General features: G+C 42.0%; 3 protein-coding genes across 3 annotated transcripts; 2 read left to right on the top strand and 1 right to left on the bottom strand.

Annotated features, from left to right (window-relative positions):
- Positions 1–13648: 13648 nt before the first annotated feature.
- PG986_001581 (Type I Iterative PKS) lies at positions 13649–21860 on the top strand (the record flags this gene model as incomplete). Its single annotated transcript, XM_066837803.1, has 15 exons — positions 13649–13819; positions 13875–14019; positions 14075–14343; positions 14420–14762; positions 14820–14910; positions 14968–15128; positions 15287–15963; positions 16033–16166; positions 16317–16788; positions 17327–18471; positions 18530–19255; positions 19306–19519; positions 19572–20513; positions 20581–20944; positions 21085–21860. 15 exons carry the CDS (start codon positions 13649–13651, stop codon positions 21858–21860), a joined length of 6630 nt encoding a protein of 2209 aa, XP_066706696.1.
- A 670-nt stretch (positions 21861–22530) lies between these two features.
- Positions 22531–23831, top strand: PG986_001580 (uncharacterized protein; the record flags this gene model as incomplete). The annotated part of the gene is made up of 2 exons (XM_066837802.1): positions 22531–22788; positions 22854–23831. 2 exons carry the CDS (start codon positions 22531–22533, stop codon positions 23829–23831), a joined length of 1236 nt encoding a protein of 411 aa, XP_066706695.1.
- Positions 23832–24845: 1014 nt separating this feature from the next.
- On the bottom strand, positions 24846–26005 carry PG986_001579 (uncharacterized protein; the record flags this gene model as incomplete). The annotated part of the gene is made up of 3 exons (XM_066837801.1): positions 24846–25506; positions 25568–25809; positions 25880–26005. The coding sequence occupies 3 exons, from the start codon at positions 26003–26005 to the stop codon at positions 24846–24848; spliced, it is 1029 nt and encodes a 342-aa protein (XP_066706694.1).

Raw genomic sequence — 26005 nt, 5'->3', positions numbered from 1 at the left:
CGTATTCTCGCCCCGCCAGAAGGCTCCCGAGAAGAGTTGAGGATTTCCCTCGCTTTGGGGTAAGATGCAACCCCCTCTGGCTGACCCCCCCCTCACTGACCCCTCCTGATTTCAGATGATTCTAGAGCCCCTGAGCAACAACAACAGTATATAAAGGGGTCAAATCTCACTCGTCTCCTAATTGAAGTAGATCAATCTCTTCCTCTTTTTTCCTCTTTTTACCACCACCAACATAACCAAAGAAGCACGCATTACGCAGGTGGTCCAGGCCGTGCTGGCCGGCGGAAGTATCAACCGTGCGGCCAAAGACCACAACGTCAACAGGGGTACCCTTCGCAACCGAATTAAGGAGAACCCTAGTAAAAAAGAGAAATATAAGGCTCTACAGTTATTCACCCCTGCCGAAGAGACCTTTTTAGCCAAATGGGCCCTTTTCTAGGCTAGCTTAAATTACGCATTAACGCACCGGCTGTTTCGCATATACGCTCAGCGCATTCTCTTTATAAAAAGGGTCGATCACCTTATCGGTAAACGATAAGTATACCGTTTTTTAAAACATTATCCGGCCCTTAGGACCGTGCGTACCAAAGCGATAAATTTCCGGCGTTTCGTATACATATTAAACGGGGCTATATGAGAATTCTTTAATCGACTTAACACTATTATTATTAATAGTATACCCCCTCGATTTAAATTTAATACCGATAAAGTAAGAACTGTAATAACGATAGGGGAGGGTATTATAATAATTAAACTTACCGCTTATTAAAGTTTAATACGAAACGATTTAGCTAATTACGAGTAGGTAATTATTTTAAAGTGTATTAATACTATTAATAATATTCTACCGTTTTTAATTATATTTAAAGGCTAATTAGTTTAATAATAATAATTCCTTTAAAAGGAAAACGAGGTTAATTACGAGTATAAAGATTAAGCTTTTAAAGCATTACTAAAAAAATAAACTTTTAATCTTATAGCTTTAAAGTAGTTAAGAAAAATATTTATTCCCTTAACAAAGCTTAATAACCTTAATTAATAAAAGCTCTTAATTTTTAATAAATATAGAAATTATATCGACGATAACTTTATACTAGCGGCGTTAAAGGCTAAGGTATAGCTTCTTTACTTACTATTATATAACTCTTATATATTTTAACCTTTAAATATTAATTGTTTTAAAGTTTTAAAAAGGAAGTTTCGAAGAGAGCTTAATTTAATATACGCTATTATTAATAATAGTTACGTTAAAAAGGGGGACTTCCTTTAAACTTAAGCTAAAGCACGTAAAATAACCTTTACCCTTAAGGTTATCGCTAATAAATAAGCAGTAATTAATATCTACCCCTTTAATATTAAAAAGCCGATAAATAATAAGCTCCGGCGCTCTAATATAGTACGAGCTATTAACGAGGCTATTACCGCCGAGGATACGCGCTAGCCGGCCGAATCGAAGGCTAAAAGAATCGAGACGCCGAAAAATAACCGGTAGGTTAAAAATTTAAGGGCTGCGATACTTAATATAAAAGTTATTACCGGTGATTTAATTAAAAGGTTACTGTGAAAAAAGCTCGGTAAGAGTGTTAATAATTTAACGGCTCGAATCGGCCGGTTAAAGTAGGAAAAAGCCGGTTTAAAGGTAAATCTAAAAAAAACAAAGGCTTAAAAAAGGAGGAAGGTTAATAAAGACCTTAATAAAGGCTTTATTTATATAGTAAATATCAGGGAGGTTTAAGAGGACGTTAAAGAAAGAAGGCTAAAGAAAAGGCCGAAAAGGGGCGCCGGTAAAGTAGTGGAAATTAATGTAAATCGAGCTAGTGATAAGGGTAACTTTATTATAATGCGCATAAACTGAAATAGACCTTAAAATACAGTATATATTACTTAATTAACCTATCTATTAATATTACTATTAATTTTTATATTTATTTTAAGGGGGTTAATAAAGGGGGGGTTAACTAGAGGGGGTTATATTTTATAACCGGTAGAGCCTCGTAACATGTATTTTCGCTACGGTATAGGTTCCCGCCGCGTTGCTAATATAAAAGAGAGATTAAGTCTTAATTATTTAAATTTAAGCGACTATTACACTATAAGTGCTAGTTTTTAAGGGTAAAATGTAACCCCCTCTAGCTAACCCCCCCCCTTACTAACCCCCTTAATTTTAAATAACTTTAATGCCCTTAAGTAATAATAATAATATATAAAGGGATTAAATCTCACTCGTTTATTAATTAAAATATATTAAACTTTTTATCTTCTTTTCCTCTTTTTATTAACATTATAATTAATAAAGAAATACGTATTACGTAAGTAATTTAAATTATATTAATCGGCGAAAGTATTAAATATACGGTTAAAAACTATAATATTAATAAGGGTACCCTTTATAATTAAATTAAAAAGAACCTTAATAAAAAAGAGAAATACGAGGCTTTATAATTATTTACCCTTATAGAAAAAACCTTTTTAATTAAATAGGCCTTTTTTTAAGCTAGCTTAGGTTATATATTAACGTACCGACTATTTTATATATACGCTCAGCGTATCCTCCTTATAAAAAGGGTCGATCACCTTATCGGTAAACGATAAGTATACCGTTTTCTAAAATATTATCCGGCCTTTAAAACCGTACGTGCTAAAGCGATAAATTTCTAGCGTCTCGTATATATATTAAACGGGGCTATGCGAGGGTTTTTTAATCGGCTTAACACTATTATTATTAATAGTATACCCCCTCGATTTAAATTTAATGCCGATGAAATAAGAACTATAATAATAATAAAGGAGGGTATTATAATAACTAAACTTACCGCTTATTAAAGTTTAATATAAAATAACGTAATCCACGGTTTAATTAAACACACGGTCTAATTAAACACTTTCTAAGGCCTCGTATAACGAAATATAAATTAATTCTACTATAACGCATTTAATATATTAAAATTAATCGGAATCCTCCTTTTTAAATACTTTTATATTATTTTAATAAGTACGCGTATTATACCCGGGCTCTTCGTAAATTTTATAGCGTCGCGGGCGCGTTTTAAGCTTTTTTATACGACTATTACTTCGGCGCGATTTATTTTATAATTGTCTATTAACGTTCCTTTAAAACTGTAAGTTTTCTTTAGTTTATATACGAAATAATCCTTTATCCTATAACCGTTTTTTTTCGTACGGCGGCGCCGGTTAAATATTTTATTTACTTTTCGTAATACGATTACTTTACTTTTTAAAAAAACGAGCCGATATATTACTTACGTTATATTTTTCGTAATTTAATTAAGTTTAGTTAAAATCGACGTCGAAAAGCTATTTTAATGCCGTATAATACGGTTTCGAACATATTCGGTTTAAAATTAAGCCTTAATCGAATTATTTAAAATCTTTAATTCCTAAGGAATAAGTAGGCCGAAAAACGTCCCCGGAGGTGTTAGAGTACGTAGTTTTATATTTAATTATAAAATAATATATTCCGGATCGTACAGAACGAATCCGGTCCCTCGAAAGCCTCTTTATATATTCGAAACAGTAAAAATCGCCTGGAACGCTTTTAAAAACGCTGGTAAGAAGTCTTCTTTTAAAATATAGGTAATATGCGCCCGTATAAAACCTTTAATTTTTTTCCTGTACGCCTTTTTTAACGCACGAAAATAACCGATATTAAAAAGCTAAAGCTTATACGATAAATAAAAAGGTATATAAAATATAATAATCGAGTTTTTTTTATAGTAAAGCTCGAAAACTGTCGAGTAATAACTTTTATAGCTATTAAGGATTAATAAACGGTAAACACCCTTCGTACGAGACTTCGTGTATTTATTAAAGTATCGAATTTAGTCTTCGCTTTTTTTATTTATAATCCAGCTATTTTTAATAATTACGATTACTTAATTTTTTAATAATAAGCTGTTTTTATATTAAGAAAAAAAGTACGTTTTCCCGATAAAAATAATGTACGAAAGGATAATATAACCGTATAATTTAACGCTTTATATTATTATAACTTATTCCCGGTTCCCTTATTATATTACTTTAAGCCTTCCGCGTTAATCGGAGGTAATTACGACTATTTCGAACGAAATTTAACTTATAAAAAACCCGGTTTCGTCGAAATTATATATATTCTCTTTTTAAATTTTATACTTATTAATTATATTCCGTATAAAAGTAAACTACGCGCGATACGCGTCGGGATTTTTGTAAAAAACTTTCTAATAATCGATTTTTCGATTAAAACGCGTCCGGAAATCTAATTATCGTCGTACGAAATTAAAGGCTTAATTAATACCGACGCGTTCCGCGTTACGTAAATTAAGTAATCGATTCGCTATATTTTTAATATTATTTATTCGAAGCGAAAACGATTACGAATTTAAATTAATTATATATTATACGATTAATTATTTTTCGAAATTCGTAAGTTTTTATATTAACGATTACGTATTTCGTTATAAAATATTACAGCGACGCCGATAACGTAAGATTATATAAAAATATTATATATTCGCGTTACGGCTCGTACGTATAATTTAAGGTTTTTTTAAAGCGCTTAAAACATTAATTATATATCGTTCTTTTTCTATTAATTTATTATCGTGGGTAATAAAAATATAAAGCATAAAATATAAGTTATACGAAATTAAAAGAAAGTATTTAATTAGACCGTGTATTTAATTAGACCGTAGATTATATTAGTATAAACTATTAATAAAGTTATTACCGCCGAGGATACACGCTAATCGGCTAAATCGAAGGCTAAAAAAATCGAGACGCCGAAAAACAGCCGGTAGGTTAAAAATTTAAGGGCTACGATACTTAATATAAAAGTTACTACCGGTGATTTAATTAAAAAATTACTATAAAAAAAGCTCGGTAAGAGTATTAATAATTTAACGGCTCGAATTAATCGATTAAAGTAAGAAAAAGCCGGTTTAAAAATAAATATCACAGTTATAATAATTCGAAAGGTAAAGCTATAAGTTATTACTTTATTATAGAAAACCGAAAAAGATAGGGAAAGAAGGAAAAGGTCTAGCCTTACCGGGACGATTTCCTTATTTAAATAGGTAAGGAAAAATTAAATAACGCTCGGGCTATCTCTCGTATACCCTTACCCTATTCTAATTAATAAGGCTATTAAAGGCTTATTTTAAAATACACTGTAATATTACCCCCTCCTTTAAAATAGCTCGTCTCGAAATATATTAAATAAAAAATTAATACTATAATTACTTAAACTTATTCTTTTATTTAAATTACTATCTTTTCTAACCTTTTTATTATATCGTTCTCTTCTCGGGGGTAGCCGGTTTATTATTATCTTTATATAACTCGTTAAACGTATTATTCTTAACCGTTTATAATTAATACTATAAACGCATTAAGGGATTAAAGGCCTCGGGATTTTACTTATAATAAATTTATAATTACTTAGCCGTATTCTTAAAATTCTTTATAGGATATTAAGTTAAGTTAAGATCTTATCCTCTCTATTTAACCTAATATTATAACTTTCGATAATAAATCCTTAAACTAATAATATAATGTACCTCCTATTTTTCTTCTTCGCCTAGTTCGACCACCTCGCCGTTAAGATTTTATACCGCTTATTTAACTAAAGGGTTATTCGAGTACTTCTTAAATCGATTTATATAAAAAACCTTAAAACTTATCTATCCTTTTAAAACTTTCAGTAAATATAAATAACCGATTTTTCGTTCGATTTTATAGTATTATTAGGTTAAAGGATAATTAAGCTTATCGGTAAGCCTTATAGAAAACTAGGTTTTCTTAATAATAAATACCCGATCCCCGATATTGAAATTTAATTACTATTAATGCTTATTTTCTTAATTATATATTCTTTATTAGGTTTTAATTATATTTCCTTTAATTACTTTATAATAATTAATGATTCGTTTATTTAATTCTATACGATTATTCGGCTAAACTTCTCGCGTTCCTTTAAATTTATTATATCTTTAATCTTAACCTTTTAATCTTAAGTAAATTTTATAGAGAACCCTATTATTACGACCTAGCTATTTATACGGCTAAGAAAGAGGCATAGCGGTTTTAAAAACCCCGTAGTTAAAAGTAACGAACGGGAATACTAATAAAAGACGCACGGATTACCTCGTTACGTAATGGCTCACTATAAATTACCGTAAACTACTGTAAGCTTAGGGGTATAGCTTACTATTTTAATAAGTAAGCTAAATATTACGATTAGATTACCGGATTATTAATAAGCTAATAATTTAAGGAAATATAGTAAAATCGGTGAAAAAGAGATTAAACATATAATAATAAACCTTTCCTATATATTTTATATAAATACTCTTTACTTTAACGATTAATTTAAATACTAATCTAATATATTAATAAGGTATATTACTTTAAACGAACCTATTACACCTTTAATTAAGTTTTACGATTAATTTAAGATATTATTTATTGTATTAAACGGACGCACTCGTTTATACGTTTAAATACTCTCTCGTCTTAATTAATATAAACCCTAGTACGTTTACGAGGTTTCTTTTAAACCCCGATAACCGTTCGTTACACCTATTTCGATTTTATAAAGGGAATACCTTATTAAATCTTAAGGTAATATAGCTTAGGCGGTATTTATAACCGGTAAAGCTTCGTCTTAATTATCCTAAAAATAATTAATAAATACTCGTAACCTTTATTTAAGATATTAAATCGTTACTTTAACTTATCCCGTTATTTAAAAGTAATTTACCGAGGATAATTTCCACTTAATTCCTAGGATTTTTAGTACCTTATTTATAAAGGCGGAGGTAAATTATAATCCTCGGTTTAAAGTTATTATTAAAGAGTAATTATATATTAAGTATAATCCTTCGTAATATAATCGGGCTACTTCGGTTACAGTAATAATTATCCGGTAAATAATACTCTATATTTATTTCCTTAATTTATCGATTATTAATATAATATTATCGTTCCCCATTTTATTTTTAAATATTATCTTAAAGTTTACCGCGATAACGTCTTAAGGTTATAATAGAATTAATAATAAATATAAAAGGCTTAATATCTTATCGCGGGGAACTTTACTCGGCTTATATTTTATATAATTAGCTATAAATATATTATAATCTTTATTTAATCCTAGCTATTAATATTCTATTTATATTAGCCGCTTAATTTTATTCCTTCCTAAGTATACTATAAAGGTTTAAAAGTAAACCTTATCGATTATATAAGTTTAAAAGTCGCCTTTATCGAGTATAATAAAGCGGCCTTAAAATAAAATAAACCGTCCGTTAATAATCTATCCTTATATTTTATTTTCTTAAGTTCTTTATTTATATACTTCTAACCCCGGATATATAATATTCTTATATAGAAAGGTATCGATAAGTTTATATTTAAAGCGTTCGAGTAACTCCTTAACTAAGTATAATTAAAAGCTCGCTTCCTTTTTAATCGGGTAACGCGCTTCTTTTAAAGCTTAAATAATATTTAAAGAAACTAGCTTAAATAGGGCTATAGTTTATTAAGCGTCCTTTCTATCCTTTTAAATTTTAAAATTACCCGCGTTTCTAGAAAGTATATTAACGAGGACGTTTTTTCCCCTCGGCTTATAAGTAATTATAAAATTATATTATAATAAAGTATCGGCTTAAGCCGCTTATTTTACGTTAAATAGTCGTTTAATATCGAAATATTAAAATATTTCGTAATTAAGAATTATAAGAAATAATTAAAATTATTATAATCCTACTAATTCCGCTCTTTAATATTTAAACACTTTTATTATTATTAATATTTCCTTATCCTAAATAGGGTAATTATATTCGACTCTTTATATCGTTTCGAAATAAAAATATATAGAATGCTATCTATTATTAAGTCCCTTCTTTTAAAATAGAACGTTAATTAGGACATTATTTAATATATCGATCTCGACTCGGGTTTCTTTATTATAAAAAAAGTATATTAATACGGGCGCCTTTAAGAGTAATTTCTTTAACCTCTTAAATACCTCCTAATATTTATCGATTTATACAAAAGTGAGACCTTTCCTAATTAGGTTCGTTAAAGGTTTAACGATACGGCTATATTTATATACGAAGCGTCGACAATAATTATAGAATTTAAAAAGAACTGGACGGCTTTAATATTAATAAAGGCGTCCTAATCCTTAACGGCCTTAATTTTCTTAGGATCGACTTTTATACCGTTTATACCTATTATAAAGCCGAGGTATTTAATCTTAATAACGTAAAATTTATATTTCTTTATATTAACTTAAAAGCTTACTTCCCTTAACTTTTATAATATTTTCTTAATATATTCCACGTACTCTTCCTCGCTTTCTAAATAAATTAAAATATCGTTAAGGTAAACACTATAAAATAAATCTAAATACTCTATTAAAATCTCGTTAATAAATCACTGGAACGTTACGGGGCTATTAATAAATCTAAAGGGGAGAACTTAATATTTAAAGGATCTATATTTAATCCGAAATATCGTTAAATCTTAATCTTAAAGTCTTATATAAATCCTATAAAATACTTAACGGATATTAATTTTAATATATATCTTAACTTTAGTTATCCTATTAAAGGTCTTATTAATTAACGATAATAAATACCGGTCTTTTTTAATAAATATATTTAATTTACAATGATTAACGTAAAAATAAAGTCCTCTATTAACCTTTCGTATAAATAAAATAAACGTTACCCACGAAATAATACTATTAATAATAAAACTATTTTTTAAGGTAGCGATAACGTATTCCTTATAAGCTTTAAATTCCTCGAAGAATATTTTATAAAATAGGTTAAACTTTAAGTCCTTAAAGCTCTTTCCCTCTTTTAGGTTTATTTAATAATCGCTCACGCCTCTTTAATACGGCGCGATAATATTAAATTAAATCTTATTAAAAATATCGTAATATTTATAATAATTAAGGGGTATAGCCTCTTTAACTTTTTATCTTAAGGTTTCCTCGTTATTTAATAGGAAGTCGCTTTTAAAGTCGATAACTTAATTAATATCGCTTAAATATATAATTTCTATAACGTCGAAACTAATATCACTAAAAACTCCGTTTATATTTAAGGTTTATACCTTAATAAGCCTTAATTTATACTATCCCACGCCGTCTCGTTTTAACCCGTGAAAGGGGTCTTTTAAGGGATAACCCCTCCTAAGTAAAAGTCTTTTAATTAAGCGCGGGGGTAGTAATTTATTAAATTAGCGGTTTATTTTAAAGATCTCGGGATCTTTAAACCGATCCCTTAAAAGCGGCTTTAATATAGTATAATAAGGTAATATTAATCCCTTTATTATTTAACCTTAACTATTCATTTTTTATTCCCTAATAAACTATTTAATATACTATCGGACTATTTCTATAATAACTTAAAAAACTACCTCCGGTTCTTTAAACTAACCTAAGAACGAGCTATCGCTTAAAGCTTCCGGTTTATTTATTATAATAAACTATCGGTAATTAAATTAAAGCTTTAAAAAAAAAGACTTTATCCTATTTTTATTTATTTTCGATAAATATTTTTCTTTACCTTTAGGTAATATCTTAATTATACTTAAGTTTCTTTAAAAGCTATCTTACCTCTATAATATTAATATCTCGGGTTTAAACTTTCTATTAATCCTTTAGAAAAACTAGCCGCTTCCTTCGATAGTCTACTATAACGTTATATTTTTTAAATTATTTTCGTCCGATAATAAAATTATACTTTATATCGATTATAAAAAAAAGTATAAAAAATGTTTTATATCTTTATATTTTAAAGTTTAAGAGGAGGGCGATATTAATTAATTAAAAGAACTTACCGTTATATCCTCCGATAATTTTAAGTTAAAACTTAATTAATTATTAAAGGTTTAATCGCTTTATTATTTTACGGGCTAATTTTATACTTATAAATAACTTTCCGTTAACTCCCGTGTTCGCGAGTGTATTAATAGTGGTAATAAATAATCTATTGTTTACTATAATATAGGTAAAAATAAAAGGGTCCCTTTTAAGGTAGGTTTATAAAAAATTAAAAGGTATATTTTATATACTTAACTTAGATAATATTTTTAAAAGGGAGTTAAGATTCCCTAGGGTACTTAGTTTTTTAAGTTATCGAAGTCCTTTTTTAAACGAATAGAGTTAAACGAAACGGTCGATTTAAAATTAATAAAATTATATCCTATTAAAGCTATTAATCCGTTAATTCGCTTAATATACTACTAATCGAGGGTCTTTTTATTAAAATAGTTCTAGGAAAGATATTTAGTTTTTTTATAATTAAAATATATTCCTTTAATTAAAAGCTTCTTTATCTCAGTAGCAGGGATACGACGGGAAATATCGGTCTATTTAAACGATCCGGAAGCGGAGCCACCGGCGGAATTAGTTTTAAACGTAATGCTCCGTTTAATATTTTTTCTAGTAATTTTAACGTTATCCTTTTCTTTTACGCCATTACGTTAAACGTAATTACGATTTTATTAATAATTATATCGGAGGATAATAAAGTAGAATTTATTAAACGAAATATCGTCATTATAATAATTAATAATTACTTTTTTATTTAATTAAGCGGGTGATTTATCGTTAAGCTTTTATTTATAATTATCTTTTTTAACGTAAACATGTCCGGCTAGCTTAATAAATTCGAGTCGAAAGGTTTAAAAGCTATTATTAAGCTTTATAATTAAGTTTCGAAAAGCCTTATAAGCTTTCTTATAAACGTTAAGGTTATAGTATTATTTATATAAGTGATTTAAAAGGTCTTTAAAAGTTTTAATTAAAGGGTCGTTTTACTCGTTAATAACGAAAGGGTATAAGTTTTTAACGGCTTTACCGTTAACCTAGTTAATAATATAAATATACTTATCCTTATCGATAAGGTAATAATTAATAATTATTTTTAACTTACCCTTTAAAGTTATAAACTAATAATTAAACTTAACTTTAAAGTCCTTTTTATTAATAAATAAAAGGGGGTTAAATATCTTAATACTTCGTTTAAAACTATTAAATAACGTAACGCCGGTACGGGTCGTCCCTTTTATTTAAACCGAGACTCCTCGATTTCAGATTAAAAAATTAACGATATATTAATTCAATTATTAAATTTCCTCGTCTCTCTTTATAACGACTAATATAAGGTCCTTCTCTCTCTCGATAAACTTACCGTCTTTATTTAATCTTTTATTTTAATTATCCTCTTAATTAATATTATTATTTAAATCCTTTTTACCGAAAACGGTAATCTATATATAGCTTTCTTTTAAATTAATATCAAGGTTCTTAGAAATCTTTATTAAATTAAGGGCTTAATCTTTAAAGCTTATTATAAAAAAGGTTGGTAATTTAAACTCCTTTTAAATAGCGGTCGGGTTTTCCTTATATATTTTATCGAAATATCCTTCGATAATTAAACCTTTACGCCTAAACTATTAAATCTTCGCGATCTTGGTAAAAGTTACGAAAAATATCGCGGGAATATTATAATAAAGATTATATATAATAATTAATCGTTTAATTTTCTTCTCGATATTTTTATTTATAATATTAAAAAAGTTATCGGGAAAGAAGAGCGTTTATAGCTTAAGTTTAACCTCGATCTAATATAATTAATAGGATAATTTAAGGGCGGTGATTTTTTATTTTAAGTTACCTTTAATATTGAATAATAAATCCTCGCCTTTATACCCGGTAGTAACGCTTTAGTTACCTACGTTTATCGGGTTTATATTAGGGTGAACGAAAGATATATATTTAATTAATAAGGAGTCTCGCGCGGTACGCTTCTTTAAGCTCGTAAAAGAGCGGTTAATATCGTCGATATTAAAATATATCGATTTACGGGCCTATTCTACGCGCGCATCGCGCTTTTTTAAACCGGCGGCTATTTTAATTAATTACTTTATTTAATCGAAATTAATTTAAATTTTAGTTTCTAAAAAAGTAGGATATTCGTAAGGCTTTCTTAGGCTTAATAAATTAAATCTTTTTCGATAATATTATAATTATAATAATTCGGGAGGTAAAATTATAAATTATTACTTTATTATAAAAAACCGAAAAAGATAAGGAAAAAAAGAAAAGGTTTAGCTTTACCGGAACGATTTCCTTATTTAAATAAGTAAAGAAAATTTAAGTAACGTTTAAGCTATCTCTCGCACGCCCTTGCCCTACTCTAATTAATAAGGCTATTAAAGGCTTATTTTAAGGTGCACCGTAATAGTAAATCTAAAAAAAAACAAGGGTTTAAAAGAGGAGGAAAGTCGATAAAGACCTTAATAAAGGCTTTATTTATATAATAAATATTAAGGAGGTTTAAAAGGACATTAAAAAAGGAAAGCTAAAGAAAAAGCCGAAAAGGGGCACTGGTAAAGTAATAGAAATTAATATAAATCGAGCTAGTAATAAAGGTGACTCTATTATAGTGCGCACGAGCCGAAATAAACCTTAAAATACAATGTATATTACTCAATTAATATTGATTTTTACATCTATTTTAGGGGGGTCAGCCAGAGGGGGTTGCATCTTAATGGCGGGAATCAAGAAAGTTACAGATCGACATTATGCAGGCCATTATCGCCCGGGCCTGATTCTGCCAACCATGCGTCGTAGCCGGATGGTTGCTTGATCTAGTCCATGATCCGACGATTGTAATCCCTATCTGGGGAGGGAATCTATGCGGCAGTGGTGTAGTGGAGCCTCTCCGCAGATTTGCCCCCATGGGGGTGCCTTGCAACTTGGGTGAAGACGGCCCGCCACTTGGCTACAGACTAGCTGTCTTCCTGGCGTAGAGGCGCCCAAGCCAGACGAATAATGTTCGTTCTGATGCATCCATGACGCTTGCCCTGCCAGCATGAGCCAATGATAGAATAGGTATTCGTTACAGCCCCCAAGCTGGGCCCGCTAGTGCTGATGTGATATCCATGTGGTTGAGCACATTTGGTCGTTGACCGAAACAGCGTACGTTTTCATATGTAACTTGGAGTATGACGGGGATGTGGTATACATGAGCGATCGGCATCATTGCAGCCAATAACAAAAACAAAAGCCAACGCGGCCGGTGCGGTGTCACCTCCAAGGACTCTACATGTATCCAATAGCATATCCAGCAGAGGAACCCGCTGCATAACCAATTTTGCCTCGCAATATCGAAAGCATTTACACTGCATGTTTGTGTTCCAACAAGCTGAACTCGGGCCACACGATGACGAGGGAAACGTAACTTCGGGGCTCGCTGGCTGTTTATGGAAATGCTTTCCGGCAACTGATATTAGGTCTCGGTAGACGAGCAACGCCTCTGCAACTTCGGGAGATGGTTATTTTTGGCAGAGACGAACTTGGGGTCCATTCTAGTCCTGGCGCCGTCCAGTGGTTGGGAGCACAGACGATACTCTGCTTGCGTGTAACATATGTACAGATCAAAAAGGGATATAATATTATGGAAGCCAAAACTACATGGTACAAAACTTCTACTATTGCCGGTAGTTGCAAAACGTGGAAATCAGTTCATCTGTCGTATGCGTAGTCTCTCTGTATCAGCTTTGTGCCATTGCAAACACTACGACAATAGCAAAGCCATCGTAACCACCAAGGGCTCAGTCGGCTACTATGGAACCCGTAGCCATTATCGGGTTCTCGTTTAGGCTACCTCAAGGTACGCTGGACGAGGAACGCCTATGGGAGGTGATGCAAAATCGAGAGAACCTCACGAGTGACTGGCCTGCCGATCGCCTTAATATCCAGTCGTTCTGCGACGATGGAAACACCAAGGGACGAGGAGTACAGTGAGTTAATCTCATGCCGTGGAATATTCAATGCACTAATTTTGAGTCAGCTCGCGGCCCGTGGCGGCCATTTTGTCAAGGAGGACATCACGGGGTTTGACGCCCCCTTTTTCTCCGTCAGTTCGAACGAAGCCGCTGCCATGGATCCACAGCATCGCTGGGCACTTGAAGTGGCCTACCAGTCCTTTGAGAGCGGTATGTTCCTAGAATCACACCACCCCGTGCAGAGCTGACTGTGATCCTTCTCTAGCTGGTCTTACGATGAAGGATCTCAAGGGGTCTCGGACGGCCGTTTACGCCACGACCATCTCAGATGACTACAATAGAATCGTCTCTAGGGACACTGACGACCTGCCTCGTACGGGGGTCACTGGTATTGCTCTGTCCACCCTACCCGCCCGAATCAGCTGGTTCTTTCATCTGGAAGGCCCAAGCATGCATCTGGATACTGCTTGCTCTGGAAGCATGGTAGCTCTAGATCTCGCCTGCCAATCCATGAGGAATGGAGACACTGATGCCGTAAGTGTACAATAGCAATACGGTTTTAGTCGATGGACCGAAAGGGTTACCAAAGGGCTATACTGATATCTAGCAGGCTCTCATCCTCGCGTCCAGTATGTTCATGTCTCCAGAAACCTCGATAATGCTCGGAAACATGAACTTCCTATCCCCCCATAGCCGATGCTATAGTTTTGACCATCGTGCGAACGGCTACGCCCGCGGTGAAGGGGTACTGGGGCTCGTGATAAAGCCGCTATCGGCTGCAATCAGTCATGGAGACACGATCAGGGCGGTGATACGCGCCACCGGGTCCAACCAAGACGGCCATACGCCAACGCTTACTCAACCCAGTGTGGACTCCCAGGAGCGCTTGATCAGAGAAGTCTACAGAAAGGCTGGCCTGGAGTACGGATCCACGCGCTACTTTGAAGCCCATGGTGAGCCGTGGACGCATATATCTGGGTGTATGATTGCAAACTGACCTTGCCTCTTAGGTACCGGAACCCCAGCCGGTGATCCAGTCGAGATGGAAGCCATAGGAAGGGTCTTTAGGACATCTCGGTCAGAAAAGGAGCCTCTATATGTGTATGTAAGCCAGGCACGAAGGTCGCTGCAGTATATTATTAACAACACTACCCGTAGTGGCTCGGTCAAGGCAAATGTTGGTCACCTAGAGGGCGGCAGCGGCCTTGCTGGTATCATCAAGGCGGTCATGATCTTGGAACGAGGTATCATACCACCAAATGCCCTGTTCGAGAGACTCAATCCTGCAATTGACTCGAAGTTTTGTCGCACCACTGTGCGTATGTTCCAAGTTCGATTATACATCCTCATTTGTCGTCATGACTGCTAAGTCGGTTACAGGTGCCCGCAGAAAGTGTACCTTGGCCGGCGGGTTCGCTGCGCCGAGTCTCGGTCAACTCTTTCGGAATAGGAGGAACAAATGCACATACGATCATAGACGGTGCCTGCGACTACCTACATGAGCATGGCATAACAGGCAACCACAACTGCATGTGCGGCCGATTTGGAGCAGTTGGAGGACAACCCTTACCCTGTCTAGCAGCCTCGAAGCAGTTCGTTGCAGAGGTTGCGACAGAGTCCGAAAGGGCGACAGGTGAGGAAACGAATGAAGCACGACTTGACAATGGCACCTGTCAAAAGAATGGAAGTCATGTGACCAATGGAAGCATGTCTACTCATGGTCATTTCTTATCCAACCAGAGCAAGACTGTTGAGTCATTGAAGGTAACACCACGTCTACTGGTTTGGTCTGGCTTCGATGAGGCAACGACCAAGAGGGTGACGTCTCAGTACCGCGATTACCTCCAGATACTTCTCAACATGCCGGACCAGACAACCAGATTGTCCAACTTGGCACATACCCTTCATGAACGACGAGGCCACCTGATGTGGAGGAGCTTCGCTGTCATAAGTGGTGGGCCTCCTTCTCAGGAAGTAGCCGACACCATCATGACAAAGCCGGTTCGGTCACTGGACGATTACGGAGTTGCGTTCGTCTTCACCGGTCAGGGTGCCCAGTATGTCGGTATGGGCCTCGGCCCTCTTCGGTATGATGAGTTCCGGAATACTCTGAAAGAGATTGATGGGATATTCGCTGTTCTTGGTCTTTGTTCGGTATGATATGCCCCTCCTAATTTCATTGTAGAGTCAACTGACAGAAGTCAAGATGAACTGTGTAGCAAGGGCAACATCGCCCAACCAGACTATAGCCAGCCCCTATGCACTGCCTTGCAGATCGCGCTAGTCGACCTGTTGGAGACGTTTAACATGACCCCAACGGTGGTGGTTGGACATTCGTCGGGCGAAATCGCCGCTGCGTAGGTTAAATGAGATTCCTGCACTGGTGATTCCTTCTTGCTGACCTGGCCTGGGAGAATAGTTATGCAGCTGGTGTTCTGTCACGTCGCTCCGCCTGCAAGATCGCATATTATCGATGCCAGCTGGCAGCTAATTAGACTGCGGAATAGCACCCCTCACCCTGGCGCCATGCTTTCTGTCGGCCTAGCAGAGCACAACATTCTTGATCGTGCCCGGAAAGTCGCAGCATCATCAGCTGAGTGGGGGGACATCCACATAGCCTGCATCAACCGTCCGCACAACACTACGGTTTCTGGCTCTGCCAGCGCGATCGACAAGCTGAAGCTGAAGCTCGATAGAGAAGGGGTATTCGCCCGGAAAGTGAATACTGGCGTTGCGTATCATTCGCCTGCTATGAACGACATAGCCGAGGAGTATGCTACCCTCATAGGCCCCATCGAAAGCAGGGGTGGTGCCGACAAGGATCGGGTCCAAATGGTATCTTCTGTTTCAGGGGCTACAATATCTCCGAAACTCCTCTGCACGACACAGTACTGGGCCGATAACCTTACACTACCAGTGAGGTTTAACGAAGCTATTCTCTGCTTGTCCGAAGTGATGAAGAGCGGAAGGCCTAGCGGTGTAAGTGGGAGCATTCTCGAAATTGGCCCTCATGCAACGCTTCGTCGCCCGATACAAGATTCCTTGGATGTCGCCTCCGAGACATCCGCCAAGGTAGAAGTAGGCAGCTTGCGGTATTTCTCTGCATTGCACAAGTCCAAAGACCCAGTACAAAGCCTCATGGGGCTAGGTGGCCACCTGTATAGCTTTGGCTATCCGGTCGATGTGTGCGCCATCAACCAATGCTCACATGATAGTCCACCCCTTACATTGTCAGATTGTCCCGGTTACCCTTTCAACCATTCCCGCCAATTTTGGTGGAAGTCAAGATTAGGCCACGACTTACGATTCCGCGGAGATTCGATCCCGAATATCCTTGGGAGGCGCGCTATGGACTGGAACTCTTTAGAGCCCAGATGGAGGAACGTATTGACTCTTGCCTCCATGCCATGGCTTGCAGACCATGTGGTTAGTACCCTTCAGTTGCTTTCCCCATTGTCTGTTCTTGACGTTTTTTTGTGAATATTGCTTACTTCAGGCTAACATGACTCGATCACAGGTCAATAAGAACGTGGTTGTGCCCGGGGCGGCCATGTTGGTGATGGCCGTACAAGCTGCCCACCAGCTAGCGACGGTAGATCAGGAACTTGCGGGGTTCCTGATCAAGACGGCACGTTTTCTCAGTCCTATCATCGTTAGCCCAAGTGAGGGCCAAGTTGAAACCGTGATGCAGGCACGTCCAGTGCGAAAAGCCTATGAAAAAGAGGCCCGCTGGTTTGATGCCACAATCTTCAGCTACTCCAATGGCCAACGGACCCAGTGCTTCGACTCGCGCATCATGCTGCAATTTGTCGATCATCTCTCCAACCTGGAGGGACAAGATGAACAAATTCTCGAGCACGACCGGATTCGCCAACGCCATCGTGCGACGGTTTCCGCCTGTTCCCAGGAGATTGCCCCTCGCGCGTTTTACACTTTCCTGAAAGACTTCATCGGACTAGACTACGGGAAGTCTTTCCAAATATTGGAAAAGATTCGGTGGGACTCGCACGACTCGGCGACGGCTACTGTCAACTTGGAATCTACTGGGCTACCAATGACCGGGGACTTCCCGCAGCCTACCGTGCTCGATGCTGCGATCCACCTGTGCTTGGCTCAGCTGTCGAGGGGGCTTGCCGTCTCCAAGGCGACACTGGTGCCCCATGAGTTGAGCAACACCTGGATATCCTGCAGAGGGTGGGAAGGATCGTCCTTGGAGCTCGAGTCGACAGCCAAGCAACACAATGAAGGCGCATCTGCCGAGATGACAGTCAATATCATCTCGGACTCAAACACCCCTTTGTGCTCGGTTGGATGTCTCAAGCTCGCACCGGTTGCACGCTCCAGTACCCATCAGCCGCAAGACGAGTTTCACCTGTATACGGTCAACAGCCGACTTCAGCTGAGCTCTTTGGGCGCACAGGAGCTCCAGGGACTGTGCTCAGCCGCAACGCACGTTGAAGCCAGGTATCTCGGTTTCGAGCGGGCACTCTCCCCATCCTTGGTATTCTACGCGCGCAAAGCATTAAGCCAAGTTTCGGAAGACGATATCCAGCATGGTCCACCACACATGGGCAAATATGTCTCTTCGATCAAGGCGCTCCTCGCCGACCGATCCCCTGGTCCCGATCGTCCGGAAAGCTATCACGAGAACTTGCTTCAGCAGTACGACAATGACGCATCGCCATGGAGGCTGGTTCCGGCTATTGCTCGGAACATAAAGCCGCTCATTACCGGGGAAGTGGATGCACTGGAACTCTTATGACCTCATAGTTGCTGGCAGTGTCATACACGCAGTGTCAGATGTGGCTGCGACTCTTCGGATTCTCCGCAGGCTACTCAAAGACTCGGGGCACTTGCTTCTACTGGAGACAGTTGCTCCCCAGAGCCCCTGTGTCAGCATCATGTGGGGACTACTTCCCAGCTGGTGGATAGCCAAGGAAGACTGGAGATGTACGACACCTCAGCTCAAGGAAGCACAGTGGGGGCAAGTCCTGCAGCAGACGGGGTTTTCCGGGGCCGATGTGATCTTGAGCGATCAAGAGGACCCCGGCAAACGGCTGTGCAGCATCATGATCAGTACGGCTGTTGCAAACCCATCTGCTGCTCTCCAGAACGGCACGGTACAGAACCTTGCGACCATCGTCGTTTTCAACGAGCAGTCTGACTCCCAAGCTAGACTAGCCCATTACGTTGCTGAGAGCCACGGTGGAGGGACTTTGCCGCTGGGTGCAGTCGAAGGGAAGGATGCCATCAAGAAGAACAATATTGTCATCTTCCTCCTGGACGTCGGGGAATCATTCCTCTCTGCTACCCCAGAAGAAGGATTCGACAAGATGAAGGTGGTTCTGCAACAAGCCGAGAGGATCCTGTGGGTCTCGTCTTCGAACCCCCAAAGTCCAGAATATGCCCTTCACGGCCTTGCGAAAGGCTTCCTGCGAAGCTTGCGGTCCGAGTTTGTTGCAAAGCAAATATCCAGTCTTTCAATCGAAGCAACAGGGGCCGCGAAGGACTTGGAGAGGTGCGTCGGATACGTCAACAGGGCGTTGGCATCTTCCTTCTTCGAGTACCCCAAGCCCCCGAGGCCGAGTATTGCATCCGGGACGGTCTATTCTTCGTCGAGCGCGTCGTTCAAGAAGCTGATCTGGAGCGCCGTGTGCAGGCATCCTCGATAGCACAGCCACGGAACGAGCCCTGGCTGTCCGGTTCTGCAGTCAAGCTAGAGATCCCGGTTCCGGGGATCCTAGACACCCTCCGTTTCGTAGAAGATGCCGAGTTCTACGGAAGCCCGCTCCCCCGCCGACCATGTGCAGATACAGGCCAGGGCATGGCCCCTTAGCTTTCGAGACATCTTCATTGCTCTTGGCCGGTTGGAGGGCGAAAGCCTCGGGTTCGAATGCTCCGGGGCCGTCAGCCGCGTTGGCCCCAACGTCACTGAGTTCCGTCCCGGGGATCGCGTGCTTTGTGCGAGCCCTGGCTGCATCAAGACATACCCGTCGCCCCACGTCGACTTCGTACAGAAGTTGCCTGATGGGGTGTCATTCGAGGACGCGGTATCCGGCGTCAACCCCGCCATGACAGCTTACTACTCCCTGGTCATCCAAGCACGTCTCGCTAAAGGGGAGAAAGTGCTAACCCATTCGGGCACGGGAAGCACCGGACAGATGGCGATTTGGATAGCGAAACACGTCGGCGCCGAAGTATTTGCCACTGTCGGTTCCAAGGAGAAGAGGCAGCTGCTAGTGGATCATTTTGGCATACCCGTTGATCACATATTCCACAGTCGCAACACGACTTTTGCCGCCGGCGTCATGCGCGCGACAGGCCATTGTGGCGTCGACGTCGTTCTGAACTCGCTGTCGGGGGACGGCCTGCTCGCCTCGTGGGAGTGCGTGGCGCCCTACGGACGCTTCGTCGAGATCGACAAGGCGGACATATCATCCAACTCGGCGCTGCCCATGTCGGGCTTCAAGAAGAACGTCAGCTTCTTCGCGGTCGACCTGCATCACATGGCCCTGAGTAACCGCACGCTGGTCAAAGACATCCTGTCCCACGTCGCCAACCTCTTTGCCCAGAAGGCCCTCCGGAACCCCTTCCCATGCCACATCTTTTCCATATGGGATCTGGAGCAGGCTCTCCGGTACATGCAGAGTGGTAAGCATACTGGACGCATCGTGATGACCGCCGACGATAGGAGAGAAGGGACGGTGAGTCTTGCCCTCCACCCGAAAACCACCACACCGTCTGAGTAGAAAGCTGACTTGAGTGTACAAGAAATACATCCGGACTCGAACGACCACCTGGACATTTGCCGAGGATGCCTCTTATGTTGTGGCAGGAGGCTTCGGTGGCCTAGGGAGGTCGATCATTCGATGGATGGCCAGTCGAGGGGCCAAAAACTTCATTGTGCTCTCTCGGTCGGGTCCATCCTCCTCTGGTCCTGTCGCTTTGTTGATGCAAGAGCTGGAAGCTCAGTCCGTCCACGTCTTTGCGCCGCAGTGTGATGCGACTTCGGAATCCTCACTGCGTGCCGTCATTGAGGAATGCGAACGCCGCATGCCCCCCCATCAAAGGCTGCATCAACGCAGCAATGGTTCTTCAGGTCGGCCCCAATCACTTCTGAGATATACCTTTCCGGGTAAGGACAAAGAACGCGTGGGCTAATGTCTTCTTAGGATGCAATATTTGACACTATGTCTCATGCCCGGTTTAGGCTCGCCATCGACACCAAGGTCCGATCTTCGTGGAACTTGCACCATTTGTTGCCATCTGGATTAGACTTCTTCATCCTACTGTCCTCGCTATCTGGTATATACGGAAGTGCCGGGCAGTCCAACTACGCCGCGGGCTGTACGTACCAGGATGCTCTGGCTCGATATCGCATCGGCCGGGGCGAGAAGGCCGTCAGCTTGGACGTCGGGTGGATGAGGACGATCGGCATCATCGCAGAAAGGGACGACTACCGCCAGATCCGGGAGATGACGGGGGACATGGTACCGATCGAGGAGCAGGACTTCCTCGCCTTACTCGAGGTGTATTGCGACCCTCGCTACGAAGCATCGCTGGACAAGGCGCAGCTCCTGATCGGCGCGCGCACCCCCGGCGAGTACCTCGACCGCGGGCACACGCAGATCGAGACGTGGGAACACCCCTTATTCAGGGGCTTCCGACGCCGAAAGGCGGGTGGCACCGGCGGCGCAGACAGTGCGACCAGGGGAGACGGTGGCGCGACTTCGGGCGCCGATGACACACACCTGTTCCAGAGGGCAACTTCGGGCCAGGAAAGGTCAGGCGTAGTGATGAAGGCGCTGGCAGACAAGTTGGCTCGTGCAGTGGCGATACCGCCGGAAGATATCAGGCCGGCAGGGTCTTTGTCAGACTACGGTGTGGACTCGCTGGTAGCGGTAGAGCTGCGCAACTGGATCACTAACAAATTCCGCGCGCAAGTCGATGTGTTTGACATCATGGGTGGCAAGTCGATCCAATCAATAGCAGATTTGGTTTCTGATCGCAGTGCGTACAGCCTGCAAGGCCAAGTTGCTGGTGGTGAGTAGAGGGGCAGGTTCGGCTGCAGAGAGAAGTCATAGGTATAGTAGTAAGGTCATGTCGGTTTTGATTCTGTGGAGGCTTCGGACATGTTCTCGTCTTGTGGATATAGCTAGCCACTAGCCTCCAGCAACCGATTCAGATACAGATCTAGGTTAGTATCCTCTGGAGTAGTAGAAGCCGAAGCCAATTGTTATGGGGAAATAGAGCACCGCCCTCCGCCCTCAATCCCATGAGCAAGCAGCTCGTGCGTGAGCCGCAGCGCAATGCAACCCCCTTCTAGCCTCCATGCCATGCCAACCCCGTATCGACAGTCGAGATTCATCTGGCACATCAACGCAGAACGAGGCCGACTAGTGCTGGGGGATTCCGAGCTGTCCGTAGATGTGCGCATCTGATGGGTCTTGGGGATCCACACGCATGCTAGTCCGGCCCTGTTTTATGCGGTAAAGGCTCTTCACCATGTGGGACGCACGGGGGCAAGATAAGATCTCTTCGAGAAGCATCGTGGCCGGCTGAGCCGAGCCAACTACCGCTGCCTCCAGCGCAGCCAAGGGACTGATAAACAGGCACCATTCTGGCGACATCTCACGCACCATCCATCCTTGCACACACCCACACACGCCACTTTATCCAACGTCAGTTGCTGTCCGTTTCGAGCTACGGTTATTCATCATCATGGGTTCTCTCGCCGATCCGCGCACCAACTCGAAGCTCCTCGAGCCCCTTAAGATCGCGAATGGGAAGATCACGCTGAAGCATCGCGTCGTCCTCGCTCCGTTGACACGGAACAGAGGCACTCCGGTGAACAAAAATTCAACTCCGGAGAACCCCAATCGACTATGGCTTCCCAACGATCTTATGAAGGAGTACTACTCGCAGCGGGCCACAGACGGCGGTCTGCTTGTGACCGAGGGGATCCCGCCTTCGCTTGAGGTTCGTCCCCCTTCCTTGTTTGGCGAATATCCAGGCCGGTCCTCTAACCGGAAGGATTATCACAGGGTAATGGCATGCCAGGCGTGCCTGGAATATTCCTCCCCGAGCAGGCCGAGGGCTGGAAAGCCATCGTTGACGCCGTCCACGCCAAAGGGGGCTATATCTACGCGCAGCTGTGGCACTCGGGTCGCGCCAACATCCCGCAGATGACGGGCACGCCGATCCAGGCGCCCTCGGCCGTGCCCTGGGACGACCCCGAGGAGAAGTTCCCCTACCCGCCCGCGCACACCAGCACGCAGGTCAAGTACGCGGACCACCCGCCCGAGGAGATGACGGCGGAGAAGATCCGGCAGACGATCCAGGACCACGTCGACAGCGCCAAGCGGGCCATGGCGGCCGGCTTCGACGGCGTCGAGCTCATGGCCGGCAACGGGTACCTCGTCGAGCAGTTCCTCAGCTCCAACAGCAACCGGCGCGCCGACGCGTACGGCGGCTCGCCCGAGAGGCGCTGCACGTTCGCGCTGGAGCTCCTGCGCGCGCTCGCCGCGGCCGTGGGCGGCGCCGAGAACCTCGCGGTCCGGCTGAGCCCGTTCGGCCTGTTCAACCAGGCGCGCGGCGAGCAGCGCATCGAGACCTTCGGCCACCTCTGCCGCGAGCTGAAGCGGACGCTGCCGCGCCTGTCGTACGTCAGCTTCATCGAGCCGCGCTTCGAGCAGATCTTCTCGGCCGGCGAGAAGGAGCGGTTCCTCGCGTCCTGGGGCATGGAGACGGTGGACCTGTCCCTGTTCCGCGCCATCTTCGCCGAGACGCCGTTCTTCGTCGCCGGCGGCTTCAACGACACCAACTGCTGGGATGGCGTGGCCGAGGGCGGCCCGTACGACGGCATCCTCTTCGGCCGCTACTTCATCAGCAATCCCGACTTGCCGGAGAGGCTCCGCAACGGATACCCCTTGGCCAAGTACGACCGGAGTACCTTCTACGGCCCGTTGGAAGAGCCTGCTGTCGGGTACACAGACTATCCAAGGTATACGCCAACTAAATAGAAGATCGATGCAAAGACAAGGCTATAATAGAGACAAGAGAGCGCAGGTAACACTACACATAGACAGGCAAACGGCATATTACAGGATATCAAGGTAAATAGAAGACACAGACAAGAAGGATAGAATTTATGGCTCACAATCGTAGTATACGAGTCATTATAAATAAGTGAACTTTTTTGAACCCCTGTCATGAATTCAAGGTATTAAGTATTATGAGAGAAACGTTCCTATTACACTAAAGTACCATTCATTTGATTAATAAGGCGGACGCAGGGGCACGCAGCACACAACATCTGTAAAGACATGCTTGAGATAGGGGAGCGTAGTTCAAGGGGCCAAGGGCCAAGAGTGGCGCCGGGACTACCGACCGGAGCGTCGGATGGGAAGTATGTCGTGATTATTTGATGCGCCGCATCGATCAAGAAACGGTGGCACGGATATAAGCACCGGTCGATGGGCACAGCCACGTTCCTGGCTTGGCTAGAAACTCGCTCCTGTCTCCAAGTCGCTGTCTCTCATCTGCAGCATTTTATTGGATAGCCACGGAGTCAGACGCGAACTACTGCCGCCAATATGGTAGACCGGGCTCGGCGCTAGGTTAATCTTAAAGCTTTTCAGGGGTGCATATGCCTATACGCCTAGCAACAAACCCACAGTATAATCTGAGTACCTGACTTACTAGTAGTAGAGTTAGTATACACTACCTAGACCATATAGTTCGATTCACGCTCTATGTGGCTTTCTAGGGAATACCACAAGTGCAAAATCTCTCGATACTTGGTTTCATTGGGCATGATCTTGTCCGCGCGGAATCTTAGTTTACAGTGAGTGTGGCAAGCCGTGGCTTGGAAAGTATATGACTATAAATATGGTCGTACATAGCGTTCTATATAAAATTCTTCCTCATCACTGATCGAGGCCCATCTATCGATGTTTCCCACCATAAGAACTCAGTCTACCTATGTCTCTCTGTCGTGGCATATGCAGGCTCTCCCTCCCACATCAGGTTGCTGCTCACTGGAACAACTTGATGGAGTTGATCAGCCAGTACGCCTCGGTGAAGGCCGCCGGGTTCTTGGCGACGTATTCGTTGCAGGTCGGGGCCACGCGCACGCACTCGGCGTTGTTGTCCCACCAGTCCTGGTCGACCCCGCTGCCGCAGAAGTCGGTGTTGATGATGATGGACTGCGTGTGGAAGGTCTTGGCGACGTCGCAGCCGCCGTGCTGGGTCTGGAAGTCGGAGATGGGCGCGCCCCAGCCCTCCGGGTTCGGGCTGCCGGACCGCGCGTCCGCGGGCACCTGCGCGCTCGGGAAGAACCAGACGCGGACGCGCTTGTCCTGCAGGTACATGGCGTAGACGCCGCCGCCGACGTTGTTGAACGGTGTCCCGTACGAGTTGCTGGGGCCCATGGATCCGCAGCCGCGGCTAGATAAGGGGTCGACTTTGTTAGCCTTTGCTTTCGGGAACTGACGGCCTCCTTTGTTGGGGGCAGGGGGAAGTACATACGGTGGGTCAGCGTTTATGTTACAGTTGTTTCTCTCCTCCTTCGATCCAATGTTGGTGAACCGGCACTGCTCCGATGTCCACAAAGTCACGGCATTTCCGTCCTGGAACATGGCGCCCTCAAGAATGTCAATCTCCCCATACGGATTTTCATCAAAGTTGAAAGTCCAGCTGGCGAGAAAGCATTCAGTTTCCAGATCCCACGAGCTTTCAGGTGGGCTTGAGAGCTTACAATGCTGGCCATATACCACAAGCGGATCCGGGCATATGCGCGATATCCGCGAGCAGCAGCCCGTTGTCGAACGTGTCGAAGGACTCGAGCCTGATGCTGGCCCGACCTTTGTCGTTGAGGTTGTAGCTTGTGGTTGAGTCCGCTTGAATCCGGACCTGGTTGCCTTGGGCCTTGACCAGCCCCCGCAACTCCGCCTCGTTGCGCGGAAGATATTCTACGAAGCCCTTGGTAGGGTCATTATCCTTCAAGAACAGGCTGCTGTTAGCCCACGAGACCATTGGAGGGAAGAAGAACTAGCCAACGGATACTAACTGCCATGAATTTGAAACCATCAAAGAAGTTGGAGCCAGCATAGGTTCGCTTGAGCGACAGTGCGTCGACTGACGAGCAGGCGAGCAGTAGCGTTGCGAGCGATGCGATTTTGGACGAGGGCGACAT

This window comes from Apiospora aurea (genome assembly GCF_038362705.1).
Source record: "Apiospora aurea strain CBS 24483 chromosome Unknown utg000001l_segment0_segment0, whole genome shotgun sequence".
NCBI lineage: Eukaryota > Fungi > Ascomycota > Sordariomycetes > Amphisphaeriales > Apiosporaceae > Apiospora > Apiospora aurea.
The sequence above is the reverse complement of the archived record's forward strand: the minus strand, read 5'-3'. Positions and strand labels throughout refer to the sequence as shown.